This window comes from Argiope bruennichi, chromosome X2 (genome assembly GCF_947563725.1).
Source record: "Argiope bruennichi chromosome X2, qqArgBrue1.1, whole genome shotgun sequence".
NCBI lineage: Eukaryota > Metazoa > Arthropoda > Arachnida > Araneae > Araneidae > Argiope > Argiope bruennichi.
Genome location: NC_079163.1, coordinates 131,004,604 through 131,032,141, shown reverse-complemented (window position 1 = coordinate 131,032,141; position 27,538 = coordinate 131,004,604). Strand labels below are relative to the sequence as shown.

General features: G+C 30.8%; 1 protein-coding gene across 1 annotated transcript in view; it reads right to left on the bottom strand.

Moving 5' to 3' along the window:
• Positions 1-11,434: 11,434 nt before the first annotated feature.
• The window catches only part of LOC129960050 (staphylococcal nuclease domain-containing protein 1-like), a 32,420-nt gene continuing 16,316 nt past the window's right edge, over positions 11,435-27,538 (bottom strand). The window contains exons 11-18 of the mRNA XM_056073093.1: positions 25,843-25,984; positions 25,646-25,755; positions 24,111-24,299; positions 22,169-22,310; positions 18,915-19,108; positions 16,413-16,520; positions 13,402-13,653; positions 11,435-12,049 (exon numbers count right to left, since the gene is read on the bottom strand). Of these exons, the coding sequence (XP_055929068.1) occupies positions 11,993-12,049; positions 13,402-13,653; positions 16,413-16,520; positions 18,915-19,108; positions 22,169-22,310; positions 24,111-24,299; positions 25,646-25,755; positions 25,843-25,984 (1,194 nt within the window). The 3' untranslated portion in view covers positions 11,435-11,992. The remainder of the gene's footprint in view (positions 12,050-13,401; positions 13,654-16,412; positions 16,521-18,914; positions 19,109-22,168; positions 22,311-24,110; positions 24,300-25,645; positions 25,756-25,842; positions 25,985-27,538) is intronic.

Genomic DNA, 27,538 nt, shown 5'->3' with positions numbered 1-27,538 from the left:
AAAGCTGAAGCATGGTGATATTAATAAGGTTTCAGCTGAATTTTGCCTGTTTCTAGAATTTGGAGAGTGACTAAAAAACAATACAAAGAAGGAAAAATCTGTGTTGATGTTTCTTCAGTAAAAAAATATATAAATGTTGGTGGAAATGTACGAAATACTCATAAAATTTGACTAAACTTAAAGATATTTCGTTGAACCGTTGAAAATCAATTGCATGATATTGGAGTTCCTAAATCTATATTTTTTATGTGCATATTTTCAAGCAGCGAAAGAGATTTTAGCTCATATCTCCCACAATTAAAGCTATTCTAATAAAAAAAAAGTTTAAAAGATTACAGTTTTGCTTATCGCAAAACAAACCAAAATGGACGTTTTAAAGACTTTTATTAGTAAGGTCGTATTGGCGAAAAATGGTTTTATTTAACTCAAACCAAATGTTCTTACTACATAATACTAGATGGGGAAAAAAAAACAGAACTTCCAAAAGCAAATTCATTACTAAAGCAATGTTTACGGCTACTGTGACACGACCATGCTATGATGCACATTGGACAGTTTTTTTATGGAAAAACTGGAATATAGTCTTTTGTTTATCAAGAACCGACAAAAAGAAATTTAAAAAAATAATAATAAAGAACATTAGTAACCAAAAAAGAGGAGTCCGTTAACACAATGGAATGACAGAAGGTTATCCTTGAGAATATAATTCCAGTAGTTAAGTCTAAATTCCTAGCTAGTTATGCGGGGGTAGGGGAGGCTATATATGCGCAATTGGATAATGCAAAACATCATTCTTGTGATAATGATGCAGATCTTATTACTAAAAGTTCCAAAGATAGCTGATCTATTCAGTTTAAATTGCCACCAAATAGTCCTGATTTAAATGCCGAAGGAACTACTGTACACAGAGTCCAATGTGTGGTGGCGCTCAATCTTGAGTAAAGGTAATTGAATCAAGACAATTGTTGTATTTAGGGTACAACAATATTTTCAAGCATCTTTTAATATCTTCTGGCCGTCACGGTGTATGTCACAGGTCCATTCACCGTAACCTCTCTAAAAAAGAAAGGTCCAAGAATAAACGTGGCTGTGAATCCACACCGGATTGCAACTTTCGTTGAGTGAAGTGGAATCTCTTGGAAGGTACGAGGGTTTTTCTTGTCCCATATGCGACAGTTATGGGTGTTGACTGTTCCACTTAAATGGAAATGTGCTTCATCCCTCCATAGAATCTGCCATGCCGACGATGCATCCACTTCAACTCTACCCAGAAATGTCAATGCAAAAGTCAGTCGCTTCTCCCTGTCGGTGAGTAACAGCTGCTGATTGTAAAAAATTTTGTATGGGTAAAAAAGCACCATTTTTTTTTTCAGTCCGTTCCGCACTGTACTGTAAACAATACCCAAATGTCGGAACACCGCACGTGCACTACTACATTCTACAATGTTATTCATCGATTGTTCAACAAAAGCAGTGGTAATATCTTCAACGACATCAGAACGATTCGATTCGCATTTTCGACGCGGCTGAACTCTAATATCTTCAGTTTTCTCGAATCGAGCGATCATTCTCCAGAGAGCTTATGGAAATAATGGTCCTTTGAGTAAATTCTTAAGTTGACGAAAAAATCGAAGTGAAGCTACAACATTTCCTTTGTTTTCACAAGCAAACGCGTTCTGGAAGCATGACAGCCATAACTGATAAGAATAACATTTTCCTAGTTTTATCCCCTTTTATCCCGAGAACAGAAAAGGCAGACAAAGGTTTATGCAAATTTTTGTGCTTACAGAGCGAAATTGCAGTTACAACGACAATTTAAATTTTTTCACTTTTTTTATCTTCTTTTTTTCATATCAGAAATAGATATTGTTACGAATCTGTGATGCGGCTTCCCAGCATAGTGGGTTCCATAGGAGGTCCCAGGGCTTGGCGACAAACTTGGCGACCATTTGGCGAATTGGCGACGAATTTGGCGACTTTGGCGCCAAAATAGATTATACCCGAAACATCGAGAATATTACCGCTCCGTCCAGTAGGAACTGAGTTACGCCTCGAACGTTCCTGATTGGTTGAGAGGCTTCTAGCCCCGCCTCCTGAGACCTATAAAATAGGCAGCCGCAGCTGCCAGAGGAGTCGTAGTCGGAATCGACAGAGAAGAGTAGTCGGGATCGACAGAGAGAGTAGTCGGAATCGACGGTGAAGAACTGGTCTTCCAGGAATTACCAGAGCAGCGACGGAGTCAAGCTAGTGCTGAACTAAGCTGTGAGCTACTGTCTGCAGTAGAGTCTTGTTGTATGCTGCTGTGTATACTGTTGTACGCTGCACGTCTCGGCTGAAGATAATCGTCTTCTGTGTTGTATATAGTTGTCGTCTTTGAGCTGTCCTGTGTGTCTTCGTGTAAATAAACGTCGTTGTTTCTTTTTCTACTGTCGCCTGCTGATTGAGCGTTCTCCACACCATATAACTTCCACTATCCAAACGAACCCGGAAATTTCGTAACATTTGATGTCCGAAGTGGGATAGTGGTCAACTGTGTATGGTGAAAACGAGATCTCAGGCTACGATGGCTGATAGCGGTAATGGTGAGTTTCTGGCTCTGTTGGCTGAGATGAAGAAATCTATGGAAGCTGGACAAGAAAGATTGGAGAAAGAGATGCATTCCGGTCAAGAAAGAATGGATGAGATGAAGCAAGGACAAGAAAATCTTTTGCAAGAAATGAAAGCCGGACAAGAGAAACTTTTGCAAGAAATGGAAGCCTTCACGGAAGAAATGAAAACCCTATATGAAGACATGAAGAGTGAATTGAAGAAAGGCCTTTCGTCGTGGAAAGAAATTTTAGAAGATAAACTGAAGACATCCAAGTTATCACAGAAGAAATTGAAGGAAACAACGAGAGCCAAGTGGAAGAAAAGACCGGTGTCACCGAAAAGGAGCTTAGCCATCCGGAGGATGAACCAAAGTTTAATAAGGAGAGGAACGAACAGGTTGTCAAATAATTGCAGAACTGAAACAGTCTTCTCCGAGTGAGTCCCCTGAAGTGGAATCGAAGGAGCAGGCTCTTGGGGATGGAGAAGATGGACTTTCTTCGGACGGGTCTGTTGGTGGCGACCCGTGCTCGATGCCTATGGATGCAAGAGTTGATGCGACCCTGTTTGGATTGGATTCGTCCCAAAGACTGAAGGGACTACCTCTCTGCAAGCCTCTTGGTATCTCCTGGCATAGTGACACGGAAGAAGACTACGTGGCTGGAATCGCTGATCCTTGTTGTCACGGCCTCGATTTCCTCCAAGAATTCGGCTTTGCTGTGGATTCTCCAAGGAGTGTCATGCAAGTAGGAGCCGAGGAATCTCCTGTGCATCCGGACATGTTACGTCGTCGCAGAAGGACCCTTCCAGCAAAAACGGATGCGCTCTTCAGAAGATCCTGTGTGGAGGGCGTCGGACAATTCTCGAGTGTCGAGAATAGACCGGGAAGAGGTGGATGTGTTCCTGTGAACGCTTTGGCGATGAAGGCGAATACCTGGCTTTCGAGTGGACTTCAGAAGGCACCGTTGGATCATCCTGATATACGATTGGTTCGATGGAAGAAGTTTAAAGTGACGAACCGACCAGCCTGGCAAGAATTCATTCCGGAGGCCTCTACTACGATCTAACGTTTCGCTAAATTGGACACATAGCATTTTAAGAAGAGAAATCAAGTCTGGATGTACCATCCGAAACAACGAAGAGGTCCGTGTCAAAAACATTGAGAAGGCTCGGATGGATCGTTAGTCGCCGCCAAATTAGTGAATGATGTCATCTTCGAAAGTGCGGAAGTCGCCAAACGCATCAACATCATATCATTCGGAAGCCTACACCAGCTGTTGGATTGAAGCGGGACTGACCGGGACGTGCAGTGCTTAGGAGGGGGACAATGTTACGAATCTGTGATGCGGATTCCCAGCATAGTGGATCCCATAGAAGGTCCCAGAGCTTGGCAACCATTTGGCGACGAATTCGGCGACTTTGGTGCCAAAATATATTATACCCGAAACATCGAGAATATTACCGCTCCGTCCAGTAGGAACTGAGTTACGCCTCGAACGTTCCTGATTGGTTGAGAGGCTTCTAGCCCTGCCTCCTGAGACCTATAAAAGGGGCAGCCGCAGCTGTCAGAGGAGTCGTAGTCGTAGTCGACAGAGAAGAGTAGTCGGGATCGACAGAGAAGAGTAGTCGGGATCGACAGAGAGAGTAATCGGAATCGACGGTGAAGAACTGGTCTTCCAGGGATTAGCAGAGCAGCGACGGAGTCAAGCTAGTGCTGAACTAAGCTGTGCGCTACTGTCTGCAGTAGAGTCTGTTGTGTGCTGCTGTTTGCACGTCTTGTCTGAAGATAATTGTGTGCAGTATATAGTTGTCATCTTTGTGCTGTCCTGTGTGTCTTCGTGTAAATAAACGTCGTTGTTTCTTTTTCTACTGTCGCCTGCTGATTGAGCGTTCTCCACACCATATAACTTCCACTATCCAAACGAACCCGGAAATTTCGTAACAATATTAAAAAGGAAAAATTCCATACAGCATGTCTTTGTTTTTTGTGATTATTTGTGTCTTCTCAGCATATTTTCCGTTGTACAGCGCCATCTATCGGTGTTAATGAGACATTTTTTTCTCGTAATCAGTTTACCCATGTCTTGAATAGTATGTTCAACAATTTTAGTGCATTTACATTGAGTAGTCTGCTGTATAAGAGTTCAGAGTAGGGGCGTTTTAATTCTAACCACCCTGTATAATGAATTAGTCCAAGATACTCTGGATAATATTTGTAATATTGCAATTATGTATTCAATCAATTATGTTGACTCAAGGAAGGAATTCTTATTAAATCTATCATATTAATAAACCAAAATTCCGTTGCGAAAGACAATTATCAGTAATTATAATACTTTCCCAAGACGATATGGAGAAGGCTAGATCAATTAAAATAATCTCGAATTTTAAGAATTTATACTACCAATAAATTAAAGATTTTTTTAAGTACTACCATTAAAATTAACCAATAAACGGAAATTGCAATTTCTTATAAACATATATACCATAGAGTCGGACAAAAATAATTTTAAAACGTACGCCATATTTTCAGACGGAGGAAGTACTATTTTGTTCGAAATTACTTTTAAATTAAAAATTTCTTATAAGCGAGTTACTGAATCAATTTGAAAATGGGTCGCAATTAAATGTCTTGTTATTTGTTTGTATAATGATCAAATAAAAACAAAAAATATATGATTTTGAAAGTTAGGAAGAATGTAATCCGATCCCATCGATCTTCCAATAATCTAATCTGCATTTTATCTTTTCAGCAAATTTCCAACTTCAAACTGAGCTAAAACACCCTATCATAAAAAATAATAATAAATAGAAAATAAAAATTATATTTTAGACATTTTTCTAAATACAATTCAAATTTCTAGGTTTAACTTGTGTTACTAAATTTGGCAATAAAACGCCAAATATCGCTATCACGGTCGTCTCATACACACTAACACCTCTTTTTGTAATTCACATAATTCAAATAATGAAAGGCTAAGCAATAATTTTGATAAAAAGATTAAACTAATCATTCAAAGCGTACTGGTGATATAAAAAAATCATAAATTCTATATTGAATCCACTCTGTTTTACGATACATAAATTTTCTTGTGGTGTTGTCATATGCAAACATAAAATCTTCGAATGCCATTAGCAAATTACAATGTCTATAGAGTCATAAATGCCAAAATATTTAATAATTGAACTTCTAAATTATTAATTTCTTAAATTTATTACTGTATAAATAGACAATAAAAGGATCAAACTTTTTTTTTCCCAAGAGAAAAAAAAAAGTTTTCTATACAGCTTGTCTATAAAATTTTTTTAATTTCTATATTCAAATGTGTGACAAGCTATTTATACTTATAATTTACTACAAGTGTTAGAATATATAATCTGAATGCTTCTTGTTTGTTTTGTTTTCAAAAGTAGACATTGATAAATATGAGAACCAATTAAATTTCTGACTACTTGAAAATTTAATTTAAGTGAATTACTTATTCTAGTACAAATATATTATTATTTTGACTGAATAAAAATCTCCTCAGTTTCTCGTTCTTAGAAGCTATAAGAGAGTTACTACTTGTGTAACAGATCTTGCCATTTTGAATCATGATATCGCACACCTAGATCTAAAGGGAGCTAACTCAAAAATCTTAATTTTTGAGTTATGCACACCATCAAATTTCTTATTTCAATACCTACCGACTAATAAAAGAGATTTAAAAATAATCTTCACTATTCGACGCTAGATAGCGACAAATGCCCCTTTTGTTGAACTAGCCAGCCTCGCTCTCTCTCCACCGCAACAGGACATCTCTAGTTGCAATCAGTATTACAAGCGGAGCGCACTTGCCTGTCATAAACAAATTGTAGTTATTTTGAGTTGTACCCGTGTTGTCGAAATTTGAAGCAGTATTTTTTTGAGTTCTCGCCATTTTGATGGTTTGTGCTGAGTAAATTAATGCAGCATTCTAAGTTGAACCAGTATTGCTGGCAGGGTGAGTAAAGTTTTTATTTTTATTTAGAATTCTTGCCATATTGTTGAAACATTTTTGAATTTATAGTTGAGTCATTTTTGAAACTCTTATATTTCTTTAAAAAACAAGTTAAATTTACCTTTTTGGCTATTGGCGATTGGAGTCTTTTCATCTGAATATAATTTTATTTTCATTCTAGCAATTACATAGTTTGTTCCTTTTTTACTGATTAATTTTTGAGTTAGATCTCTTTAGATGAGCTCCACCAAGTCTAATTTTACAACATCGCTAATGAGATCGAAAACGTTATATTGATGGCTTTTTAAATTTATTTGACGCACAGGATTCTACAATTTAATGAAATAAACATTTTCTATTTCAGACAAACACTGAAACGTGGATGGTTTTTAATAAATATAGTATTAGAAAGGGAAAAAAGGCAATATCACTCCTATCATATTTACTCAACATGCAACTCTGGAAGATGACTTGAAGATGTCATCAAGTAGTGATGAAGTCTCATCTATAGAAACTCATGCTGATTTATCCGTGGTTGATAACTCTATTCCGAGCACGTTTAAACAACAAAAGAGTGGTGAATCAAACTACTTTATTTCACCAATCCGAAGCGATGAAAGTGATATTGAAGACTCCGATGAAGATCCTAATTTCCGATTGGTTCACAAAAGTAAGACCCCATCCAATATCGTACCTTCTATTGCATCGTTGACGTCGTCCAGCACTAGCAGTAGCAGCTCGAATTCATCGAAATCTAATAGTTCGTTGGACACTGAAGATGATAGTGAGCAAGTAGACCCTCAAAATGTTACGGTTGCTGGAACCAATTCCCAAAAGCCCGAGGAGAGAGAAGAAAGAAGTAGAAAGAGAATACGTAAACCAGCGAAGTGGAAATCGAAAGTTGCAAAAGTGCTAAGAGATTCTCGCAAAGCCTACTAGTCTTTCTCGAAATCGAAGAAACAAGTGCCACAGAGAAAAGTTGGACCGCCCTGTGGAGAAAAATGTCGACTAAAATGCAAAGATAAGATCGATGAAATGGGACAACAGCTATTTGATGCATTTTGGGGACTCGGCAATCTTGAAAGACAGAGATAATTTGTAGTACGAGACTAGCAACAAATAAAACCTAAATATCGATACTCAAGCACACAAGATTTTAGAGCACTTAACACCGCCTTTTATTTTGAAGTTAATGGATCCAAAATTAGAGTATGCAAGCCCTTTTTCAAATCCACTCTTGACTTGAGCTATAAAAACAGTACTTTCCAAGAAAACGGAATCAGGAGTTATTCAAGCCGATTTGAGAGGCAAACACGTCCAATTATTGACTCACAAATTAAACAGAGCGTTATAGATTTTATAAATTCTATTCCAAGGATTGAATCTCGCTACTTGAGAGCTCAAACAACAAGAGAATTTATTTCAAGTGACAAATAATTGGCCGATATTATAAAAAAATATCTACTTAAAGTTACAAATCAAGATTATCTTAATAGATTGTCATGCCCATAGTACACAACGATACTCAAAACTTTATTCAAATAAGTACAAAAACAGTTTTATAGCTATGGTTGGTTGAACTCAGAATTCTGAGTGTTTTTGAGTTTTAACAGAGTCCTGAGTATCATTCTGTAATAATGACATTATTAAAATCTAATACTAAGAATTAACAGAGAAAGGTCATACTTAAATATAAATCAAATGTGATTTTTTATGTGCATTTAAAATTGTTTTTTTATAGAACGTCAGGTTCCTATATTTTTTATGTTGAGTTAAAATTTATAAGAAACTTTTATTTCTTAGTATTACTTTTATAATTAAATGGGACATACGAGACTGTCATTAACTAATTCTTATAGAATTATTAATAACAAATATTGATTGATTTCAGTATTTTCTTGCTAATTTATCTTCCAATATACCCCTACTGCTGGTCCACAGACTGCTCTATGAATTGGACTAATTATAAATAATACAAAATGCTATTACATTTTAAATTTATGTTGCCTTTTCAAAAGAAAGCCAACTAAAAACTAAATTCACCAACAAGGGCTCAACTAAAAATAATGAAACAAATATACATACATTATAAAGCAATAGAGAAATAACTATAAAAAAAATAATTTTCAGCCCCAAAACACGATTAAAACACAAGATTCCTACAATATCTTTCTTCTAGCTGCATATATAAAGCATAAATCAATACAGAAAACTCCTGCAGTGCACAGGGACACAGTAATCAGTTTGTCTTTTCTGAAAAAAGTGCTTTTTTGAGTTAATACCTGTTTAGATCTAGGTGTGCGATATAGTGAACCGCATACATGTTCTAACCATTAAGAGAAATAGCATTAAAATGACATTTCACCTATTAATCATTAGTGACCGCCAATTTTTCTTTTTGGACAAGAATAGCCACAATTTTTTTTAAATGAATTTTACACACAATGCTCCTTCCTGTTTATTCCTATTTATATATTTTATTGATCCAAAAGAGATAAACGGTTTCTTTTTTAAATCTTAAAAATTTCAAAGTCTTCATAAGAAATAAAATTCTCCTCTATGTTCATATATATGCTAGTTTGTGTTCTAAATGTGCAGAATATTATACTCAATTTGTACATCATGATATATTATACAGAACATATTCAGCAAACAACGTATAACTGAATATCTTCAATACATATATTTATTTGCGAATACTAAGTAAAAAAAAAAAAAAAAAATACATGCATGTTAAATGCATTGAATACGCTATTATTCATCTTATATGCATAATGTTAATTTTGAGTTAACAGAAATCTTACTCAAAAAAATTTAAGTCATACTTAAGTCTTGTTCGTCTGGGAATAGAAAACAAGTTTTACGAGAATTATATTATTCTTTTTTCTTTTTCACAGCTTGTATTCTTCATCATAAATCAAAGATGCATTTCTAAGTTTAGTTAAGGGATTTTATCCTAAACATTTCAATGAATAAGACAAATATCCAACATTCATCAACTAGAATCATTGGACTATGCATATAATTTGTCTATAAATTCATATGAAATATTTTTAAGAGTAAGAAACCTTTTAAAGTCAAATCTGCAAAACCATTTTCTTTACTGATATTATCAATATAAATCAGTGAATATATTCACACTTTTCAAACCAAATCTTATTAATTCATTTTCCAGGACATAATTTTGATTCTCATTAATATTTTAGATCCCTTGAAAGTTCGACTGGAAGACATATCGAAAATTTGCTGTGCAACACCTTGTCGAATGTCACTATTTTTCTTACTTTGTTCATGATTAAAGGCAAGTAGTTTTTGAAAACATTCTGCACTTTCCTATGATCAGCTCACACTTTTTAAAACAAGATATTAATAAAAAAATGCTAAATTTAAAATGTCAAAAATTCTACTAATGTTTTAAAATAGTTGTTAGCTCACATTCTTTTATATACGAGATACTAAAAAAACATTTTCTTTACATTCTTTATCATACATTAAAAAGTAGCAGAGAACTCATGTCTATTACCATTTTAAACGAAAAAAGGCACTGTTGTAAAAAGGGAAAGATGAAAATATGGTAAATAACAAAAATTATTTGCAGTGAAGTGTTTTCGTTTCATTTCATATATTCGTAAAATGTTAAACTACTGAAAATCGAAACTTTAAATATGAAAACAAACCTGGGGATCAAGATCAGTTGAAAGACAGATTAATTTATAGCAATGTAAAAGAAAATGCATTAATACAACCACTTTTTTTAAAGCAAAACTATGAAATGAAATTAGATCCTGTTAAAACATCTGAAGAATCGGATAAAAATCTGAAGACTATTCTTTTCCCAAAAAAAGACAGGAATTATAAAAATAGGAGAGGAATGTATATTTTGAGATATGGTTGCAATATTTTATTCTGAAATGTTAAAAGATTTGCTTAAAATATTGAAGTAAATATGTATATTCATTTCTAACAGCAAGCGGATATGGTTAATCACTATTTCATTTTCGGTCCAGCTTGCTTCCCAGTATCTTTTTCCCAAAGCTGCTTTGAATAACCAACAAGCTAAGAAATCATCAAGAGTTCCTTTGCAATAATTCAATAGCAATGATTGTAATGCGTTCCAGCTAAGCTTTACTACCCAAGGACAGCAAACATCTCCCTTTTGATTTTAGCATGACAAAAACGTGTAATTTTACTCTCTAACTCGATAGATTTTGATTGTTTTATTAAACTACTGTAACTGAAATATGAACATTATCTGATTGAAGACTCAAGAAATAATAATCAAACATAAATGATTTCGAATTTGCGATTTCCCTGTTAAAAGAATTATTTATATGAATATGCAACAAATATGAACAATAGCACTAAAACATGAGTTTTTTTTTTTTCCGAGTTTCTAAAATATCTAAAATTTATATCGATTGTTATATACCCAAGTAGCATATTAAATTTTAAACTCCAAGATAAATAAATTCATCCTGAAGCAAACACAAATAACTCAACTTCAAAACAATTCGCCTTTTTTTTTTTTTTTTTTTTTTAATATTTTTACCAAATACAGATTAAAATAGAAAAATACACATTTGAATTAAAAATTCATACTATTCAATATCTTCAGTGTAATGCACTTTAGTGTAATGTTTTTAAATAAATTTTTTATGATATTTGACACTAATAAGTATAAAAATTTCTTTTATTTTTACCTTATTTAACCTTTTTGACTTACAGGTAAAAGAAAATTTGTAAATAGAAGACTCGCAGCTCAAATGGAATGTCTTGTTGATAATATATAAACATCTGAATCACTCATCGCAACTATTTGCAGTGTTTTATATGCAAGTTGATTTTGAATAAAATTAAATAAAAAGAACTATAAAAATATGGTAACCTTTACTCATAGCAAAACATAAGAACAACATTTTGAAGACAAACTGGCTTGATAATTCATTTCAAATGTACACGATATCTAAAATAAGCTATAAAAATTTGCACTGCACTTACAATATTAATTACTGCATGTGCATTACTTAAACATTACAGTAAGTAGGAACCACTTACTCTAAATACATTCTATTACAAATTAACAATCCATATTTAACCGAACATATCCAAACAAACAAACTAGAATAAAAAAATTTATATTTTCAACATTTTATTATAAAACTTAAATCTTACAATATTAATATAAAATTACTAATTAAAAGAAAATTAACACTCAGATGGAAGTAATTCACACTGAAATTAGATCCTTCATTTTGTACAGTTGGAATTATAAGATTTGATTCAAGATTTCATGGTAAAAATTCGTTATCTTTGTAATTAAATAATTCTGAAATATTTTTAGGCACAGCCATCACAGTAAATATGTTCTGGACCACATTTTTAATTTTCTTTTCTTTTCTTGGACAGTCGTAATGAAGATAAAATGTTTATCCAAATTCTTTGGCATCGTCTTCTGTAATATCGCCATACACCCAAAGATTAGCCTGAAATATAATTTTTTGTCAGAACACAAACTGTACAATAATGAAATCATTTATGAAATTCTAGATGGAAAATTGAACTTCATATGCACCTATACTTATTCATTAAACTTAATTACATAAAAACAAGCATTTTTATCAGGAATACAGGATACAGATAATATGGTCTAAAACAGAATCAAAGCTTGATATATTCAATTTCCAAATAGTTTGACATAACTGATTTTTTTATATATATTTAATAATATTAGGTTACATAATAAAAAAAAAATTAATATACATATTTAAATAAAGTAACATCAACATCACTTTAAGTAGAATATAATGACTCAGGAATGAGAAAGAAAAGCTATAAAATTAGAAACAAAGAAACTCATAACAATTGGCTATCATTAGCAAATTAAATTAGTAGATGACATTTCTTTTAATCTCATCCCTTCATTATAAGAAATATGAATAGGACCCCATTGTTATTGAAGAAACAAAGTCGAGAGCTTTTTAAGGAAATTCAAGCACCATAAAACCACATATTTTAAGAATGACAAATTCTTTCATAATAATCAAAACATCTTTTAAATCAATATTTATAATTTTAAATATGTAGAGAAAACTAAATTAGAAGTAAATTTAACTCAGTATCAGAAAAGGAAAATATTGAATATTATAAATACATGTTAAAAAAATATCCAAAAATTAAATTTTCGAGCAGATTAGTCAACTAACAGAAAGGAGGGAAAAAGACCCCACAAATGCAGTCCAAGATAAAGTATTTAATATAAAGGAGATCTAGTTGTTTCTGTTTTTAAAGCTCTCTGGTTCATTAAAATTTTTCAACAGAATTTAATTGATTAAACAGTTTACATTTAAACTCTTTATCTTGGATCTCCAACAATTACAAATAACTGTCTTAACTCCCTACATGATACATAAAAAAAATCTTGGGTTATGGAGCTCAAATGGATTAAAAATTTGATTTGATTAGAAATCTGAGGTGTAATTTTATTACTGAAAGTTTCAGCAAATATATCCCCCCCCCCCAAAAAAAAAATCTCATCACCTCAAAAATAAAAAGTTCTGCAAGCAATAGAAAATCTAGAAGACAATCTAAAAAAAAGTTTTACAGAAGCATCATCGAATTTTACAATATCTGTAGGCAATTCACTTTTTTTTTAAATAATAAGAGATAAAATAATAACCACATAATAAAGAGGAGTAATTCATTTAAAAAATATATTGCCACATTTCATACATCTTTAAATAATAACTTTTACTAAATGTTCGATTTTTAAAACATCGCCACATGCCATTTCATTAGAATTAGCACATATTTTAATTAAAGAATAAAGAAAACATACCCGATTCTTCTTCGCTACTTCCTGAGCAGCAAGATAATCACTGATTAGTTTCTGATATTTCTTTTCTAATCTCTTTTCAGCAAGAACAAAACCTTTCTCTACAAGTTTCTTTCCTATGTCCTCTTTTTCTTCAGGCGTTACAAGTGTCACATAAGGTAACGAGCCACTTTTGTACTCCACATTTAGTAATAAGCCGGCATTATTGCAAGTTTCTTCATAAAATGCTACACGAGCATCAGCAGCACTATCTCCCTGAAATTATTAAATGAATACAGCTTTAATGTTCTCTTAATTTTTTTCTGTCACCTTTTTACTTTACACGCTTTAAAAGGAAAGAAAATTTTATAAAAACAATAACATCTTCCAGAAAATTTTCCTTCATATGAGCGAAATAATGCTTTAGGACAGAATTGTAACTTTAAATTACCTGTTTCATCATACTATTAAATTTTTTTAAAGATTTTTTAAGATAAGATTTTTTTTAAGAAGCATTATGCAAATCAAGTATATCAAACTCATGGTCCTCACTCCAACTATCATAGCAAGCATATAACAAAAGTTCCAAAGTATGAAGATTAATTTTAAAAGCTTTATTTATTATAAATAATAATACAAGATGTCTGTTTCTAATCATGGGCCAATGGTTTATTTTTAAACCGTTAAAGATCAACGTACAATTCCAATTGAATGTTTCAAACGAAATAATATTTTGTTAGATAAATCATTAAAGGCAATGCTGAAAAAACTACGAAATATACATTTATACAGTTTCTTGATCCCATTAATTCTAGTTAAGGCAAGTCAACTTGACAATGTGAAAAATGCTGAACAAGTAGAGCAGCTTCATGTCAGAATGACACAGTGCATATTTATGCATATTAGGGTTTCTCAATGTTAGACTTCACCAACAATCGGCGACAGATTTATTTTTTTAATTGTAGTTACACCAATTGAATTATCTGACTCTTCACTTTCATAAAGCATTTTCATCTTGTTATAGCACCAGGCAGAAAAAAAGAATTAAACTGTCAGGTGCTTTAACATTTTTGCACTTCATTTCAATTTAAAAAAAAATGAAAACTTAAGAGATACCGATTTAGACAAAAACACGGCATAATATTTAAATTTGTATATAAAAGTAAATTTTGTGCAACAAATGAATTGACTAGATCAGTTATATTGAGATAAAGGATGCATGGAATATTTCAATACATAATTAAAATATTAATACGGAATTATAACAAAGATATTACTAAATTGGATTAAATTATAATAAATACCAAATGTGACATAAAACTTAAATTATTCATTCAGCAAATCAATAAAATAACTATAGTAATACAGTACAATAAAAAATTATGTAAGCATTTTTTTTCAAATATACAAAAAACAGTTGTCAATAATTTTTTAAAAGCTAATATAGTATGAATATTAAATATTTTACATTTATATTATACAGCATAATTGCAAGCCGTCTGAAATATTTCTTACGGAACAATCCATGATTTTTATTGCCCCAATTAATGCTTTATATCCGGAGTTCGCCATATTCTACTTTCGCCCGGAGTTCGCCATATGCAACAAAAATGTCGATTTTTTTTAAAAATTATTATTATTATTGGTCTGAAAATTCTGCAAAAAAGCAGAAATGGAAAAAATCCTGTTCAATTATCAAGCTAAAAAATTTTGTAAAAAAAAAAAAAAAAAAAAAAAAAAAAAAATGAAACTTAGAGACATTGTTTTGAATTTATTTCCACTGTTGTTCTGAAATATCCTTTCTTCCTTAAAAAGAATAACATATTTGAGAAAAGGTATGATTTGGAAACTTATTTTGCAAAATTGCACTTAATTCTAATTGTATTGCAAGTTTATAAAAGAAATAGATATATTCAAATATTCATTAAAATATTATTTGTGGTAATAAACCATGAGAAGGTTTACAAAAACTTTTAAAGAAGGAGGAATGGAATATTTAAAATTTTAACTTTGTATGACAAATGAATTACACAGTCGATCAAATTGCTCATTTCTTCAAAATGGAAGAAAAAAAATCTGGCACAAAAAAAAAAAAATTAAAAAAAAAAAAAGCAGCTGGATCTAAAATGAAATAAATGCCTACATTTAGAGTTTCAATTTCCCTTTTTAATATTTGGCTTTTTTTAAAAAAAATTCATTCATACCCTTATTTTAATTTTGTTCTGGGATACTTTGATTTCTTTCAAATTCTTCCTCTCTCTTTTTCCTTTTTACTCGGAATATACAGGGTTTATTTTATATTCTTAATACTAGGGATGAATACATTCAATACATAATTCAAAAGTAGTGGTATTCAGGAAATTTTCAGGTATAAAAATGATTTAAAAAAATGAGTAAAAAAGAACATCCGAAATCAAATCACCGTGTTCTGAATAAACTGGTATAATTATTATTAGCACCCAGAGAGATAATCTTCAAACCTTACATTTTGAAATCACAAACCAATTTTTTTTTTTTTTTTTTTTCTCCCAGAAATGTATCAAAATCAAATTTTGCTTCACGTCATCAGAAGGAGTAAAAAGAATTGATCTACTTTCTCACTCTACTTTTGTACAATGTATTTGACATTTATTTAGTCATATGTTAAGACTTTCTAGCAACAGTTACATTAATTTATTATAGTTCAGTTATATTAACGTCTCGTTTACACTAAGGCTAGATAAAAGAAAATTGTAAACATTTGAGATTTTTACCCTTCGCTCGGAGTGTGAGAAAATACCCAAGTCATCAATATAATACCCAAGTATGCATGTTAAAAATGATTACATAAAAAGAGAGTATTTGATTAGGAAATAAGAGAACATTTTAGAATGAAGTTAATATGGGCTAAATAGAGATAAAAACTAGGATATTAATTCAATTAAGAGATATCATGACAAATATGAGCTTACACTACACAGTGAACCAACTTGGAGCATTTATTAAAAATCAATACAGCAATGCACTGTTTAATGATTAATAATTGATCGACTTACATCCTTAGGAAGTTTTATAAATGCTAAAGCATATTCATGAGCACAGGGTTGAAGTGTATGATATTTGGCAGGCAGACTTGCAAGCTGTGTTGAAGTTGTAAATTCTCTCTGAAATTTTTTTTTTAAGCTATTAGAAAAAATTCAGTAAAAAACAATTCTTTTCTAATATAGCAACCATATCATTATTCAATGCAGGTATATATACAGAAAATATTAGTTATATAAATTTTCTTTAAATTATTTTATTAAAAGCAAGACAATATTTAACACAATAGCTAAAATATGACTAAAGTAAATCATATACAAAGCATTTAAATACCATCTTTGGAGAACTTCTTGCAAAAATATAGTTCATTTTAGAATACAAATGTTTCATCACAAAAAGCTAACAAGTGCTGTCAGTATAAACAGCATGTATAAAACGCTGAACACCTGAGAATATAATCTCAAGAGTTCAGTATTTTGCTTATATTTATTTTTCTCCCTTTATTATATCTTTATTTGATATATACTATTTATGGACATGCTATGTATAGAAACGCTCTGTGAATTATTGTGAGTTTAGAAAAAGTATTTTGCTTCAGATGTTAAAAGATGGAAAATTATCAGCATATAAATAATTTTTAAAAATTCCATGTGCAATTTATTTTTAAATAGCCAATTTCGATTAATATTCAGAAACATTGTCAGGCTATCCTTCAGAACTCTTATGCTACTTAAGACGTGGGAACTATGATTTTATAACCATAAAATTTCTTTACAGAAACATGTGAGGATGTAATCACATGCACATTTTTGATTACTTATAAATGAATGCAATGTAGGTTTTTTTAATTACTTTATGTGCTGCTTATGGGCATTATAAATCACATCAAATATTATTAGTTCTTAGATATGCAAAAACAAGGTTTGAAAAGACACAGAAGTTTGAGAAGGGTCACATGTACACATTGAAAAATGGAAGATAACTGTCCATCTTAAGAATGCTGCTATTTACTGGATTTCAAAAAATAAATTTATGGTTTCATATTTTATGATGTTGAGTTTGTTAAATTCAGTTTCTGGTCTTTGTGTTCACACAAAAAGAACAGAATAAAAGAAATTAAGTCTTCACATTCATATAAATTTAATTAAAAGTTAAATAGCAAAGACTCGTCAAAAATTAAAATATGCATTATAAAGGAAATAACACTAAAAAATTTAAGCTAAAATACATTTTAAAGAAATGAAATATGCAGAAACTCCAACCTTTAAAAAAAATAATAAGGCTTGTAATATTTTACTTAAAATCCAGATGCAACTTATTTGCAGTAAGGAAATTATACTGAATTAAATATGATGACCACAGTAAATTTCATAGCATTCAGTTGATAAATCCTTAAATTTTGTTTTGAAAATACAAAATTAAAATGCTCCTCTTAAAAATATTGAAAATAAGTACTTAATGGAATTGTAAAAATACTAATGTTGCTATAAACAGAAAATAATGAGCTATAAATGAAAATAAACTCATACAAAAGATGAGAGAATCCATAAAAAAATAGCAGAATAAATACATTTAATACAACAATAAAGTAAAGTAATTTTAGCATTTATCAAATTATATTACCAATAACTGAAAAAATTACAGAAGTTCCAACAGCAATTTAATATTTTTCACAATTTATACTGAGAACTAAAATTTAAGTTTCTTCAAAGACAATGCTTCTCAACTCAAAACAATATATATAGATAGATAAAGTTAAGAACAGATTTATGATAAAGTTTGCTTCGATTTGTAGTGAATGCCTATCATAAATCATATATACTTTTCATAAATCATATCAAATATCTGTAAACTACAGGCTACCAGATATGGCAGAGTTGCTCATTTTCCTAAGCAACTGAACAAGGAAATTTAAAACATTTTTATATTTCGTAATTGATCTATATACTGTTATTCATTTTTCTATGATATTGTAATAATTTTTATGATAGCATTCACTTCCAAGAAATTTTCGTTCCCTTCGTCACTGGGGGGATACTTTGTAGTGAAAGCCTATCATAAATCTTATATATCTATCAAATGATATCAGATATCTGTTAACTACGGGCTCTGTCGAGGCTGTGTGTGGCGTAATTGCCGCGCTGCTCATCATCCGGGTATTGCTAAACAGCTTTCTCTCTCCTTTCTCTTCGGAATGCTCTCGCACGCACTGCCTCGGTTAAGCTCGTAGTAAAAATCAAATGTTTAATTTCTGTAGTTAAATTATCAATAAAATTAATTTTCTAAAACGTTGCGATAATTGGTGTCGCAAAAAATACATGCAACCCTAATTACGACACATTAAAGTTCATAAAAACTTTCTTAAAACACAATTTACGTAATATCAAAACAGATAAAATTTCCCTCTTAAAAAAAAAAAAAAAAAAAACTAGAAAAAATTCCAAGCTGTTAGCCTCAAATGTCAACCTGTTGATTTATTCCATAAGTAAAAGTTACATTTAAATACGTTTACTTACATTTCCGTAGTCAATGAACAATATTTGTATTTGATTGCCTTGCATTTTAATGATCTTTGCCCTATACCATTCATCATCAGCAGAATATTTGGCAGCGCAAAGATCTCCCTTTTTTGGTGTGTAAGATCCAACCAATGGAGGGTTAGAACTTAACTCCTGGCGCAGATCTGTCATTAATTCTTCTAATTTAGGGCCTACAAATAATTTTTCGATAAATATATTTAAAAATAAAAACAAAAAGTAAAATCACAAACTGAAATAATTACAATAGATAACCTTCCCCCCACTCATTGCTTACATGCTAGTATAACTGCTATACTAATAACAAGTTGGGATTTCATTCCCTATGCAAGACTTTCCAACTACACTTTAGCTGCGCTATAAAACCCTTCACTTAATGTGTTGAGTAACAGAATCGGCCAGCAGTTGTTATAATCAGTGTTGGCGCTATTGAGTTTCACAAGTCAATATTGTGCTACTTCCTTTCAAGAGATTCATTCTTAAGATGTATGGAATGAGCAAGCATGGTGAGTTGCATTCAATCAAAAAGAAACCGCTTTTCTCCTCCCTCCTCAATATGATAAGTATTTCTGTAAGAATACCGATCTAAAATGGCAAATGCTCACATATATTGAGGATTTCATACATTGAACAGAGAAAATTTGTATCATGACATTTTTAGATAAATGATAGTCATTTTTGAAATAAAGCTTATTACTTTTTAATATACTATTAACGCAACCATAATATTAACAAATTACCGATTATACTAACTTACAAGCATGAATTAACAAATAAATGATTCTTAACAAATGCATTCAGACTCTAAGTCAAAAATGCCCAGTTTTACTTCGGTTGAATTAGGCTTATTAAATCTGATAATTATTTAAATTTTACTAAATTTTTTTCATAGAAGTTTTCTTTATTCCGATTCAATTAATGCTTATATCTAAAACTACACATATTTCATAAAAATGCAACGCATACAATGAATAATTAAAATTCGACAAATTTTTTAGAATGCATTCTTAGCATTAACAATATAATGGGAAATAATGGGAAACACTAACAGTTATTTATACTGCAATCAGATCGAACTACATGAAGTACAAAAGTACATTCGATTTCTGCATGCAATATATTAACATTCAATTATGCTTTCATTTAAGGAATAGATGAAGAATGTAACTTGTGTGATGCACAGAGAGAAATGAACATTTTATAAAAGGCAATACAAATAACTAGAAACAAATATTATAGATAAATTGCTACCTTGTTTATCAAAAACTGGTTAGCTAGAAGTAAAAAAATAAAATTAAGTTCAAATTGCAATGCTCAAGCTTAAAGAACTAAATTCATAGTTTCAGCAATCTTTGAAAAATTGTATTTATTAAATTACAAATAGCTTTCATATTTCAAAATAATAACAGTACAGTTTTTTATTCATACTAGCCACCTTTGGCGGCCGGCTAGTTCGCTCACTCATTTTTTAAATTTTCAACTTGTTATTTAATACAACTGAAAAATAAATTTCATTAAATCAATCTGCTACAAATCATTGTACGTGCAAATTTCAAAGTGTATATACGCCGAAATAACAGTGGAAGAGAAAATCCCATTTTGGAGAAGCATCCAAAGAAAACTTTTTTTTTTTAAAATCTTCATTACAACATCAGCAAAAGCATACGATTGAATGTTTTGATGGACGAATTTGAATCGCATTAAAACATTAAAATCGTTATTACAATTTGCACATTAAATTAAAAAAAATATTAAATATAAAGGAAAAATTGTACAGAAATGATACTATTACAGTAGGGTTTTTTGTTTGTTGTTGTTTTTTGTTTGGTGTTTAAGATAAAGCAAAAAGATAATTTGTGATATTAGCTTGGTTGACCCTTTCGGGACGTGATGTCTGTATTCTAGACGTTCGCTCGGAACGGAGCACATGCGAAAGGAATCATCATTTTGCATCGCTAAGCCTAACTTTGAAAAAAATTACAAAAATAAAGTTTAAGTCCTAACATCGTAATTTTTGGCATCTATTTAGATTATTAGTTCAGCTGTCATATAAGTTAAAAATAGCATTTAGTAATCTTTTTCTTTTAATTTACATTAAAATATATTTTAAAAAACAGATTCATGCTGCGAAATAATTTTCAAAAGTCCTATTCAAATTATTTTGAAGTTTTTATCGACAAAATATGATATTAAGCTTTAAAATGAATGTTAAAAAATTCAAAAAAAGCAACACAAAATAAGTAGAAGACAGGCACGCATTGAACTCATTTCTTATAAAATATCCATTTCAGAATCACTCAAAATCTTGATTTCTAATTCTTTAGACGATGAATTTGTGCCACTAATTGATCATAATGCGAGACTTTCTTCCTCTAAAAACGTTTTCTTACCATAACAAATCAAATTCAAGGCATTTCGATTATTGTTTTTTTAAGGAAGTACGCGTAACGTATTTGAATGCTACACTAAATGCAACAGAACTGACGAAAAATAAAGGCTGTGAAGGACGTTCATAGGTGATGCATATATGATATGCCCGTCGCGAAAGGGTTAAATTATGTTTGATGCTTACTTCGACTTCTTTTACATCTTCTTTCCTCAGATTGAATGGACTTTAGTGGCACAGTGTGTCCTTACCAAAGCATTTCTTATATTATTTTGCAGCTCCATTAATTAACAAAGCACTGAATTATGATAGCTGTAAAATCGTTCACTAAAGCAGTCTGAAATGTTTGTGAAGAGATTGTGCATTGTTTACATCTAACTTGTTATTTGAGAATAAATAATAAAAGATTACCAACTATCTTTCATTGCACCCTTAATTTGATAAAATCAATCCCTTCATGATACATGTATGAATGAAGAGTTTCCGCATTTGAAAATAGATAGCAACAAGTTTACTTAAATATCATTTGGAGACTGACTACAAAAAGTCATTTCTAGGATATTTTGCACTACAGCTTCATGAGGGGTAGGGGTTGTAAAGTTCAAAATTTTCAAACAATATCAAGGAAAGAGAGGCATTTCAAACCTGTTTAAAGTTCTTGATTCAATTTTTCAATACCCAACATGCCTTTACAATATTTTAGAACATGCAATTTAAATAGCAACAACTAGGTAGGAAAAGGATAAAGGAACTAAACCTAAGCAAAACAGTTTATTTTACAGCTCCATTAGCATGATGAATTACAGTATATATTGATAAAGAATTGAAAATGAAAAAAAGAACTTACCCTCATCATAATGCTGGGCATAAAATATTAAATCAGTGGGATCTTCTTTGTTTTCAGTAATGGTAACTTTCTTATAATTGACAACACGATCCTTAGTTTCCTCCTTGGGCTCCACTTCAACAGGTTCATAATTTTCCCACATCTATCAAAATTTTTAAAAAATGAATATAAAAAATGATTTTATGTTCTAAAAATCTTATTTTACTAATTTCCACTCTCATTTCTAACTAAATAGCTATCCTTAAAATGAGCGATGTGAAAATCAAAGAAAACTTTAAAAGAGAAAAACTTAGCAGCAAGTAAAGATTAACATATCAACCAATTTTGTAAAACTTAACTTTAGAAATACGCTTTTTGCTATCAAAATCATAATCCAATTTATTTGAAGCTCAATTTGTTTTAAACACCGTACACAGTTGCACGTGCATACATATCTAATTTTGTTGAAATACTTGCACACACCTAAATAGTAAGTGAAAAAAATCTCTAAATATACAATAATTAATAGACTCTACAAAGTGTTAAGCAAATGATGTATAAAAGAACAATATAAAAGAGACGTCAATTACTCGCGAATTATGAAATATATATCTTGTTTCTACAGAAATTCTTCTTTAAATAAAAACGCTGACTTACTTTATTTCAATAACGAAAATATTGAAAAATATCTTTGCAGTGATAGAAATTCATCACAAAAACAATGTTTCCAAAATGTTTCTGAGAATACTAGCAACATGCTGCAAATTTTGAACACATATCAGCAACTGTTAAGTGATATTCTATATTTAATTGCTGCACTTGTTATGAGCTAATGATGCTTGATGTAACGTGTACACAATTGCTCTGAAACTAAAATTAACGCTAATGTAAATGTATATAATACATAATGTGTTGGGTGACAAAGAATAAAAATAAGTGTGATTGCTGGAATCCTCTCAAACTGGAATAGAATATTACATTTTCAGCCATAGTAAACAAAAGGAAGAAAGAAAAGTAGACAAATTTCAATCTTGTATAATATATGTAAACATAAAAATAATATTTTCTGCTTCAATTTGGCAAGGAAATCAGAATATAATAAGAATTTTTCCTTCTAGTCTGCATTATAACTATTATTTTGCAAAAGCTCAATTATGTCAACAAAATACTTTAAAATCATAAATTTTTAATTATCTTGGATAATAGAACACTGAATATTTAAGGCCGCTTTTCCTAATGATCTTGAAGCGGTATGGAACGCGTGAGGATAGAACCTGGGACCTTTAGGTTAGCAGTCCAGTAACTTAACAATTATACCAAAACGATCGTTCGGGTAGAAGAGTTGTTACTGGCTTATATGCGATTCACCACAGTACTCTCCCTCCAGTGAAGTCGAAGGTGAGACGAACGATATGGCATTGAGTGGTGATGTATTATGTAGTAGCTGTTGTCTTAATGGGCCGTACCCTAATTATTTGAGTAGCACCAAGCGTTATGGCGAGAGTTTGTGGGTGCCGATGCGCCAAGTGTGTCTGGCGATTTAGGGTTGCTGCGTCACGTGAGTCTGACGACTTTGCTGCGCCAAGTGAGTCTGGCGACTTTGGTTGCGGGTAGAAGGCGCCACAACAGCTGTATGAAGGTTGAAGGTTCAGCGTCCGAGGTCACCAATGTGCAGGTTTGAGACGCGTGAGGATAGAACCTGGGACCTTTAGGTTAGCAGTCCAGTAACTTAACAATTATACCAAAACGATCGTTCGGGTAGAAGAGTTGTTACTGGCTTATATGCGATTCACCACAATCTAATTATTACCGAAAAACTAAAATAAAGCAAGAATTAACTTATAGGTTTATTGCTACTAAAATTTCACGACTGGTTTTAATCAAGTAAGGGAAACTACAAGTCTTAATTGATGTTACATGTTGCAATTTATTTGTAATAAAGAAAATAAAAGTTAATAAATACCCTCAGTTTTTTCTTTTGCGCTTCATCTTGAGCTGCTTGTAGTGCTCTATAATATTGACTTCTTGCAGCAGTCGAATGAATTTCAGCATATCCTTCACGAATTAAAGCTTCAGACAAATTTATGTTATCAACCCATAACCATCCAATAAAATTTCCTGCTTTGTCCATATTTTCTACTTCTATTTGAACCTAAACAAACATTAAAAATATCAGACATTAAGAACTGTGCATTTCAATAAAACTGGTGATTTGCATTAGTTTTTCAATACTCTAAAAAAAAAAAAAATATGTTTTATATAAAAATAATAAATTTGACACAAATGCAGTGAAGAGAACAGGACTCTGAAATAAACAAAAATGGACGAACAAAAATATGAAATTTCCTTTTGAATCTTTTATCAAAATGAATGTTCATATTCAACTAAAAAAGCATTATAAAATGTTTTGTTCAATAAAAAGAATATTAGAAGAGCCTAGAAAAAAAAAATACATTTTATTGATTCTTTCTCAAAACAATATTCTTCTCAGATTTAAAAACCTTTGAAATGTTACAGCTGGCTGAATTTTTGAAGAAGTCAAATAATATTGATAATGTAGATTAAAAGAAAAATGGGTATGCATTTTATGTTGAGTTCTTTTAGATAATTAAAAGTGAATTTTAGTTCAGAAAAACAAAATACTTAGAAAAATTCAGGGCGAGTGCATAAAAATATTTCTAAAAAATTTCAATTGGAGTTGCAAAATTATACCCAATATTTCTGCAAATAAATATATATAGAAGAATAAGAAAAAAAAAATTAAAAATCAAGTCACATAGAAAATTTTGAAATCTTTAAAAATTATACCTTTTAATTATTTGAAAATATAATTTCGCTTTAAAGACATTTGACATTATTTATACTTCAATACATATGCATAAAAAATGTCATAATCCTAAGTGAATTATTCGCAATAGTGCCTAATAAAGTCCACTGTCCTTTTAAGGACAATGACCACTTTAAGGAATTTTTTTTCCTAGTTACATTTTTTAAAATCAAAAACAAAACTTTGACAGATACCATTTTTATGTCAATAATTGTATAAAAGAATCATTTTACAAAATACTAAAATCGTTTTACAAAATACTTTACAATGTCACTAAAATACAGAAAACAGATTTCGCACACAGTACGAGTGCAGCATGGTTTAATATCACATTTTTAATTGCATTCCAATGTATCTGTAGTTCCTGATAGGAAAAATTTTGGTAGTTTCATAAATCTTGAAATGAAACTAGTACATATCTTGACCAGATTCAGAGCTAGGGTCTTAGAAATGTGAGGGAAAAGTTTTCTTTACAACTAAACCACATTCACAGATCTACGAAATCATTATAAATTTTAAAATCTGCATATCCGATACTATTACTTGCGATTTAAACAATATTTAAGTTACATTTTTTCCTAACAGAATTTTAAAAAATCTATCTTAGGAGCAGTCAGGCTCAATGGCTGGAAGATAAAATTAATAAAATACATTAAATAAGTTTAACATACTTCTCTTTGCAAACACAAATCCTTTGTGTAGGCCAATGCTTCATCTCCATGTGGTTCTCCTGGTATTGTTCCATTTGGTGTGTCACGGGCAGCTCTTGCGCATGTTATACCTGATGAAAAAACGTTGGTTTAAACACCTGGATGATATTCAAAATAATTCCAAATAAATAATTAATGCATTTCTATAAATATTATACCTCCAAGAAGAAATGTCAAGAGATAATTTTGCCTTGGAAGAAATACACGTAAGCGAGATCCACTAGCAACAAATTCTACCACTGCTTCCATCTTTCCACCTCTTTGTATAATTGGAAAATACTGCTTTGAGAGTTTTAAATCCTGTAAAGAGTCATTAATCTTTCACTTTAAATACTATAAAATATTAGAAATAATAATTAGATTATTAAAGTAACAAAGTGAGTCATAAACACGAGCTTATCTTTTCAAATTGTATTTTATCAATATGAAAGTTTCTTCCTTCACAGTGTTTGGACACAAGTTTTTTTTTTTTTTTTTGTTTCGCTCTTAATTTTTCTTTACTTTGCCACTAATAAAGGGTGTTAAAAAGGCATATTGTGTTTTCTTGTATATTAATAACCTAGACAATACCCTTAAATTTGTCATTTTCTTCCTAATTTATTAAGTTGTGACATTTGCCAAATTATCTTTAACCATGTTTAACATATTTAAGGGTTCATACATAGACTGATAAGGAGGTAATATTTCTTATAATCAATTCCTTTGAACCTATTGTTCAAAGGAATGCCAAAAGTCCTTGAGGATGTCCACAGATATGAAGCAGTTCCTTTAGAGGAAAAATTATTCATTGTCATAAAATAGACATATGGCATAGGGTAGGGTCAAATTCTACACTATGCCATATCTATTCAAATAACTTAGTAAAATATTAAAAATTGAAAGTGAAATATTAAAAATTGAGTTTATTCAGAAGGTTTATTTTCTTGCACAGCACATGGCTACAACCAAGATGTTATTCTTCAGTAATTTTTTTAACATGCTTCACAAAATAAAATTTGCGTTGAATGCTTAAATTTCCAGGTCCTTGACTAGTAAATCAAAGATGCCATTTTCTGAAGATAAACTGCAAAAACTACATTAAAAAGGTGACATTTTTCGAACCTCATCAACTAAAAACATTTAAACAGCTTTAAAGTTAAGTGGTTATGCTTTCAATAATTTAAACAGAAATGGTTTGAAAATGTTATTAATAAAATGACTACATAATAAAAATTGTACTTTCATTACATTCATTAGTTTTTTTACTGCTTTTCCATCAAAGATTATTTCCTCCAGTTCTAGATAATCTGTTCTTGATAAATGTGATTCGACAATTGAGAAACATATTCCTGGATTATCTGTTTAAATCAAAAGCACTTTTAAGGCTACACACGATTTTTCTATATGCTAATCAAAATTAGCTTCAGCATTTGATGAAATCACTAAAACAGACATGATAATGGCTTAGAACAAAAAATAAAGTTTAATGAATTGTATCAAATACAAAAACCAAAAAGTAAGATAAATATGATTAATTTAACAATAAAATGAATAAAATTTACAGAAGTGCTTGAGACATTAAAAATATTATTAATTATTACATAAAAGAAAATTGATCATAAAGATGTTAAAATTCAATCCAAAAACGCCGGAATCTGCAGTTCTGGGGAAGTGTATTATGTCTGCCGTTATATTTTCAATTTTAAGAGAATTACTACTATTTTCCTGATTCTATCAGTGCGGTGTCCATGCAGTTACAAAGATGAGCTAATTAAAATTATATATATCTATTTACATTTTTATACATTTCAATAGCTAGAGAAAAATTATTTCATGCACTGACATACGAAAATAATCATGGAATGGTAACAGCGT